Consider the following 8,226-nt stretch of genomic DNA (forward strand, 5'->3'; position numbering starts at 1 on the left):
TTATTGTTTTTCATTTGTGCAATAGCATCGAACACCTCCTTTTCTGAGAATGGGGCAACCAGGATATCATTATCAACAGCAGTCAATTGAGGCACGTCTTCAACCCTGGACTCATCGAGGGACACACAATTGGCCTCCGGCGGTCCAAATAGCTGTCTATAGTATTCGGTAATATAGGTTTTGAGATTATCCTGCCCTAAAATAGCACCCTCATCCTGCTCTAGCTAAAAGATCCGCTTCTTTCTGTGTTTACCATTAGCAATGAGGTGGAAAAATTGAGTATTCGCGTCCCCTTGGACTACTTTGCGGACCTTGGCACGCAAAGCCCATTTCAATTCTTCTTCGCGGAGAAGTTCTTTCAGCCTCTTCTCCGCCTCATTTTTAACTTGGAGCTCGCTGGGCAACAACAGCGCGGATTCAGCTTTTACGTCCAATGCTTGTACAAGAGAGAGGAGCCTATCCTTCTCAATCTTATACACCCCACTTAGATGCTTAGCCCAACCCCGTAAGAAGCTTCTCAAATGCCTAATTTTATTCTGCCAGCACTCGATCGCCGTCCTTCCTCCAACACCCTTAGCCCACTCCCTGGCTATGATGTCTAAGAATCCCTCGCGTTCGAACCAGGCCATCTCAAAAGAGAAGGTGTTTTTGTTTCCTATATGGTTCGGCTCCCCTGAGTCCACGAACAAAGGTGTGTGATCGGAGATTCCCCGCGTGAGAGCTTGCACCGTAACAAGAGGGAACTTCTGTTCCCACTCCACGCTGGCGAGGACCCGATCAAACTTCTCATATGTCGGGTTTGGCATAGCATTAGCCCAGGTAAACTGTCTACCAGTGAGCTCTATCTCCCTTAGATCTAAGCTTTCAATAATAGTATTGAACATAAACGACCACCTGCCGTCGAAGTTATCATTGTTTTTCTCCTCTCTCCTTCTAATGATATTGAAATCACCCCCGACCAAAATCGGAAGCTGTTCGGACCCACATATCCGAACCAGATCCGCCAGAAACTCCGGTTTAAGCTTGGGTTGGGCGGCACCATAGACCGCTACCAACGCCCAGTTGAACCCATCAACTTTAGACCTAACTCGAAACTTTACCGTGAAGTCACCCATTACTACACTCCGGACTTCAAGGGAATCACATCTCACACCCAGTAAGATGCCCCCCGATCTACCTCGTGGCGGGAGGCAATGCCAATCGAACTCAAGACCACCCACAAGAGAGGAAAGAAACTGCGGCGCAAAATTATCTCGACCGGTTTCCGACAGAGCAACGAAATCTAACCGGTGTTCCAGAGAAGCTTCAGCAAGAAACCTTCTTTTAGCCAAGTCTTTCAGACCTCTGCTATTCCAAAAGATTCCTTTCATAGTTCATCATGGAATTTTTTAGCAGTCCGAATCCTAGCACTCCTACGAACAGCAGAGTCGGGATAAATCTTTCGCTTCCACTTACACCTTGGCTTAGTGTGCTCCGTCACCGGGTCCTCATAACCGGACTGAACGGAACTGATATCTACATCATCTAAGGGCACATCCTCGCCCTCCGACTCCTGATTAGAAGGTGCTAGGTCCGCACATAGATTATTTAGCACTCTAACCCCTAATGCATCAATTTCCTCATCATTCATGGGCTTGACCGCAGCAAGATGACGAATAGTCTCTAAGGCCCGCTCCGCCTCTAAATCTAACATATCATTCATCGAGTTGGAGATTTCAATATCATTAGCGCCTAGTGAAACTCCTAATTGGTTTGCATTATTAACAATCTCCTCAGGAGCAAAATGCAATAAAGAATTAGATATGTTAACGGACATACCAGTAGATATCGCAGCATCGTGAAGCTTGGCCGCCCTCATAGCGCACCGCTGCTGCATATCGTCCACCTCCGGAAGGTCCAAAACACGAGCACTGATCCGTCTCCCCGTCGAGACCGGGTCTGGGATACCGCCGAAGGCAACAACCTCCTCTCGAGAATGAGGAGGCTGCGGGCTCCCGATGCCCTCAGACAAGTGCCCGGCGGGTATGGCAAGAGGCGGGACAGCTGGGGCCACCTGCCCACTCCCTCCTCCTGCCCCGCCCACCGGCTCAGAGCGGAGCGTCGAAGTCGCCGAGGAAGCGGTCCTCCTGACCGCAGACGATGAAGGGAAGTCTAGGGCCATCTGCCCCAGCCCCTCCTCCCCCGGCGTCCCGGGGGATGCTGGCGCCACAGCCAGGGCCTGAGGAGGGGGAGCCGAAGCCACCTGCCTCGGGCTCCCGCTCCTATCGCTGGCGGCCCCCGACGTGGCCGGTGACACCGGCGTCTGTATAGGTAGGGAAGAGGACAAGGCCACCTGCCTTGACCCCCGTCCCGTAAGGCCCACCTCGGTCATAGATGACAATGTCGGAATCACCTCAACCGGTATAGCAAGGGAAATAGGAGCGACCTCCGGCTCTACATCCCGAACTGCAGTCCCCGCAGAGTCCAAAGAAGGAAGCGTGTGCTCAAACTCATCATCAGTCTCTACCCTATCGCTCCACAGCTTGGGAGGCGCAGAAGCAGGCTCAAAGGACCCAAAACGCAGTGTCGTCGTGGGTACCGAAGGCGGAGTGGAGCCAGCTCCGGTCCCCTCCCCAGGCAACTAAGCATCTGGACGAGATCCGGTCGATCCCTCTCGAGCAGACTCGTCTGGCGCCCCCGTGGCTCCTGCACCACCATCACTCTCGTGCATATCAACATCATCCCCAGCAACCTCGTCAGCGAACATCTCAATGTCCTCAAACTCTATGTCGAGCGGGAATACCTCTCCCCTATATGTCCAGTGAACGACATCAGGCACAAAGTCAACATTCAGAACACTCACCAATATCCGAGCCACTCCATGAGCCCGAGTGAAAGCCATATCCACTCTCTCCGTCTTTCCAACCATGATACCCATACTGGCTACAACTCGAACGTCCTGCAGAGGCTTAGAGGGGGCCCCAGAAAACCGCAACCAGATCTGCGTAAGCGGCTTGCCTTTAGGCTCCACCTTCGTCCACTCGTGAAACTCCAAAATACACGTAGTACCTGGAACTCTACACAAGCCAAAACTCAGCAATTTCTGTAAATCCTCCACAGAAGGGAAATCCACCTTAAAGACATTCGCTTCGAGTCTGACCAGCTCCCACTGATAGTCCCCCGGTGCCAACTCCTGAAGCCTCTGGATAATCTGAGCCTCAGTCACCTCGCCCTGAGTTGCTTTCACAATCCCGGTAGTTATGCACTGTATATCCTCGGGAATCTCCCTCGCGGCCGGGGACTCGAAGAACAATAACTCCGCACAGTACAGCCCATACATAGTCAGAGATGGAGCCTGGTCACGCACTAACGGGCAATCTCCCGAATCATGTGCAAGCTTGCCACACGAGTCACACAGCTCTGCGACGCACTCTGCAATAAAATGGCCCTTCTCACCACACCGGTAACACATCATCCTCTCCTTCTTGCGCGCCCATTTGGCCGCCCTCTCGGAGTCAGACCTGTTTGATGTTTCACCTACAGCCCCAGGCACCGGAACATCAACCTTGGCCAGTGCCGTTACCACCTCCATAGCCTGAGTAGTAATATCCGTAGACTGAGCAGAATCTGTCTCAACCGCGGTAGCCCTCTGGTCAACAGCAACCGGAGGCGGAGGTTGCCGACGAAACCTACCATGGCCCCCGCCCCGACCACCCCGACGTCCATGGAATCCACCTCTCTGGCGGGGGTCCGGGCCGGAAGCTCCCTCGACAAAGCCACCAGGAGGCCCGAGGAAAGGTCTCTCAGCAGACCCGTCACTCTGCCACGTATAGCCTCGGCCTCCATCGGTAGACGAGGAACCGTGGTGCTGTCCGTCTCCATACGCATCCACACCATCATCACCCCACTGATCACGGGGCGCCTCAACAGACTCTCGAACTGTCCACTCCTTCCTAGGCTGCGAAGACCCTGACCGATACTGAGCCGGCCTCGCGGCATAGTGCGGCGGCGGAGCAGCCCGAGGCGGAGCACCACCCGGGGCCGGCACCACAGTACTAGGACCAGACCCGCCGCCACGACCCATGGCTGTGGCCACCGGAGGCGACGGCCCCGGAGGTCGCGGCCCTACAGGGGCTCCTCTTCCCGCGGGAAAGTCCGGCGGCCTGGCAGGCGTGGGCCCTGGAGGTCGGGGACCTCCACTGCCCGTAGGCATCACCGGCGGCCGAGCCTCCGCAGGCACGGGCGGCCGTGCCCCTTGGTTGCCGCCAACCCGTCCTGAGGGGGCGGGAGCGCCACGCCCGGCCCCGGCTACAGCTCGCCCGGCGCCGGCTGCGCTGAGCCCCGCGCCAGGGGCCCCTCGACCAGCCCTCCCAGGCGGCGGCGGCACGACAGCCCCGGCCTTACTCGCAGCTGCGCGGGGCTGCGCTGCCGACGGCCCACCCGCTCCTCGACCGGCCATCGCATGCAGTGGCGGGATCCGGCAAGCCCGACCAGGACCGCACGGAGGAAGAAAGGGCGTCCCACGCCGACGAACCCTAGAGGAAGATGAAGATACGCACGCGGAGGAGGAAACTACGTCCGTGCATGCGGCGCTAGAAATTGTGCATGTGGCGCCCGGTATGGCCTGGGCCTCATACCCAGCCATATCCGGCCCACGTAGCAATGCGGCAACGCACGTAGAATCCGGCCCAAAGCGGCCCAGCAAATCGTTCAAGCGCTCGCTGCGAGCCGCTCGGATCCCGCTCGGCAGCCTCGACGGCACCACAGCCGCCGCCGCCGGCAGCGATCCTGCTCTCGACCGATGCGCAGCCCTCCTCTTCTTGACCACCGTCCATGAATCCGGATGGATTAAATCGAACAAAGTGAGGTTTGGAAGGCGTACCTTAGGCAACGGTCCCTTCCACGGCCTGACCGCCGAAGCCGCATATCTCCGGTGAACGACACGGCGTACTAATTCCTTCCTCTCGTCCGGAAGAAGCCCAACCCTCGCCGGATCCTCCACCGGCACAACCGTGTCTACGGTAATGGCCACCTCATCTTCGTCATACCCTGCATGAAAAAGATCACAAATCAGATCCGAAGGCGTAGGCGACGGCGGCGAATACTCTGAGTCGTCGCTATCTCCGTCGGCCTCCTCCTCGTCCGTAGCCAATAGGGCCCAGAAGCGACCGCCAAAGCCCGCCCGAACAGCCGCGGCAGAAGGACACGGCGCGGCGGGGCCCCCCGCTGTCGCCCGGGGAGTCGCCATCCGGGAGCAACTGTTTTCTCCTAACCGCAGTTTTCTCGGAGGAATCTCTTGTTTCTTAGTTTAGGCGACATAGCTCAACGTCCCTTTTTATCATTAGATAATTTGCTCCAGCTGTCACATAATCTAAAATACTCTACTTCACACATCATTGTGTTTTCATGCGGAAGGATCGTCTGGTGGTTCAAGGGTGTTCAGTTGACAAACCATGCTGTAGCAAGCCCCAAAATCCCCAAGTTCTCACTCCTTTTGTTTTCCTGGTTATTTTCGAGTATTTCTACCCAGTATTACTGGCCGCCCTGCGACGAATGAGTGAGCTTGCTAAGCCAACCACGTTCTTTCGTCTGACCATATAGTACCACCGAGCTCCATTTCCTTTGGGTCTATCTCTGTTAGCTCTTGTACTACCTCAGAGCATAACTTTTTTTCTGGGACTTCCGAGCACCTATCGATTTTCTTATGCACATGCATTAGTATACAACTGCTACTCTCAAGAAAATACACCGAGTACATCCAAGCAGGAATTAGCCTTCTATCATGTTTCTCTTTGAGAACAACTGTGTTGACCTCCGGTATTTCGGAGACTAGTTTTTCTCGAGTTTGTTCTATCTTTCACAGAAAAGAGTCATCTCTTTTGTTCTGTGCCTCTGAGTTTTTTTTTATTCCAGGTGCTACAAGTGGTTACAATTTTTGAGAGGCTTACTGGATAGCTTGGTAGTACAACCAAGGAATCACACACTCTCACGGAGGGCCGTGTTTTCCTCCCGGCCGTTCAATTAAGGCCTTGTTTGATTCATAAGTTCTAGGACTTTTTTTAGTCTCAATTTATAAGTCTTAAGTCCCTATCTGTTTGGTTCTTGAGACTTAACATGGACTAAAAGACCATATTATAACTATAAGTCCCTATAAGTCTCTCCTTGAGAGTCTTATTTCATAAGTCTCAAATGCCCACTTTAAGTCCCTAAGTCCCTCCTGTTTGGTTTAGATGGGACTTATAGAGACTTTTTTAAGTCCCTAAACCAATGAGTCCGTGGAAACAAACACCCTCTAATAAACATGCCCAGTAGTGTCGAGAATTTATCTTTGGTACTTCCGACACAATTAATTTTTTTCCTCGGTAACTGCTCTCTCACCCTGTGCGCATGTGCACACGCGCACCCCCATACCCCTTTGTAGTAAGAGAGGTTGTTGAGTAGTTTCGAGAGTTCTTTGAGAGTAGATCCCTTGTGAGTTCGAAGCCAAGATTATCCCTTTCTTGACCTCCTTCATTTGTGTTCAAATATCTTTGCTTCAAGCCTATTGTAGAGAGAAATCACATGTTTTCTTAAGATGTTCATTGCAGATGTTTTGAGCAGTTCATTCAGCCGAATTCGCTTGTTACTTTTGAAGGGTTTGTGTGTGTCTTCTAGATGGTTAAAAGTCACTTGAGATACTTCCAAGTTTTGGTGAAGGATTCAAAAAGTTTGCACAAGGGCTGATGACCGCCTTCTTCGTGGAAGATCAACTCCAAGTTAAGTCTTGACCTTTTATGGTACCAAGTCATGATGTAACAAGTGGCCACACGCTTAGCGGGATCTTTGTGGGCAACATTCTCATGATGGTCCGAACCTCCATCAACGAGTAGGATAGCGCCAATTATTTGAACCTAGGTAAACCATATGTTTTTTTGTTCTTGGAAAGAGGCACCTATAGTATAAATAGGAACCGAAAGTCACATCTCCAAGAAGTTGAATATAGGTGGTGGGATAATACATTAATTCTCCGGACCAAACGAGCAATGCTCACTTAATTGCTACGCAATGCTAACTTGTAGTCTTTTGTGCCCAAGTTTGCTTTTCGACATCCCACAAAGCTACGGGAACATTTATCTCTTTTGAAAACATCATATGCCTCCTCTCCCATAGAACTTAGAACAAAAATTAAGAGCTTCCCACATGAAACTCGAAAGTTATAAACTGAAACCTTACTGAGACCCAACAAACCCCCAAATGTTTAACTAACACATAGACATAATTCAACATTTTTTTGAACTTTGAACAGTGCTAAGAGATCATTTGACATAATTCTGAAGCCTCCAACTGAGGTTAAGATTAGCTTCTCGACAAGGTATTTTCACCTTTTAAACTAAATTTTAGATACCTTCTTGTTGAAATCAAGAAACTTTTCTCTGCATATAGGAGAACTTTATAACTTCACACTACATTTTTGTCCAACTGAAAATGAAAAGAAAGAAAACCTTGCATTTTGCATGATTTTAGTTAGTTAGATTAGTGCAGTAATTCTGGCATGATTTTGATGGAGAGAAAAGGGAGACTTTAAAGCATCTCCAACAACAACCCTATTTTTGGACACGAAAACATGATGAGCAAGATTTAAGGCACAAAAATTGCCATTTTTGTGCACGAGCAAGTGCCATCTCCAACAACAGACCTATAATAGGGCAAAAAACATTATTTTTTTGCACGAAACAAGGCAAAACTGCTCCAACAGCCGCCCTAAAATAGGGTGGAAGTGGCGGCGAGCCTATAGGGGTCGGCGGCAGGGTCGGAGTAGCCGGCCATGGTACGCAGCAGTCGGCGGGCGGGCATATTTAAAGGTTTCTGATCGCATGCAGGCGTCCGAAACCAACCTCGCGTTTTTTGCGCATCTGCCAAAGTGCCCCAAATTTGCTGCACGAGAAGCCTCTTTTTCGGGCTGCCTAATTTTTCTTACAAAAAAAAAATTAAGATTGGCAGCTGCTGGAGGCCTGTTTTGATCCTTCATGTTCCAAAAACGACCGATTCCTAAGGATAGGGCTGTTGTTGGAGATGCTTTTAGTCAGTTAAGCCCGTCATGATTTTGATACATCTTGCGTCATATTTGAGTAATTTTGCATCTTGTGCTTCTATTCTTGCAAACACCTGAGTTTCTACCCCTCAAAAAAAAAAATCCTGAGTTTCCTTTTATTCATTCCTCCTGTACAATCTGTTACCACGCTCCAAACCACCATTGCTGATCCAACC

The 8,226-nt window shown here is 51.2% G+C and overlaps 1 protein-coding gene across 1 annotated transcript; it reads right to left on the minus strand.

The window, feature by feature from the left end:
• Positions 1 to 224: 224 nt before the first annotated feature.
• Positions 225 to 1,115, minus strand: LOC147971395 (uncharacterized). Its single transcript, XM_087523956.1, has one exon. It carries the CDS (start codon positions 1,113 to 1,115, stop codon positions 225 to 227), a length of 891 nt encoding a protein of 296 aa, XP_087380082.1.
• Positions 1,116 to 8,226: the final 7,111 nt, after the last annotated feature.

The sequence above is a fragment of the Triticum urartu genome, chromosome 5A, assembly GCF_056163025.1.
Source record: "Triticum urartu cultivar PI428250 chromosome 5A, HENAU_Tu73, whole genome shotgun sequence".
Taxonomy (NCBI): Eukaryota; Viridiplantae; Streptophyta; class Magnoliopsida; order Poales; family Poaceae; genus Triticum; species Triticum urartu.

What these genes read in the sequence shown, in the direction of transcription:
- LOC147971395 (XM_087523956.1), bottom strand. Translation starts at nt 1,115, where the DNA reads ATGGGTGACTTCACGGTAAAGTTTCGAGTTAGGTCTAAAGTTGATGGG.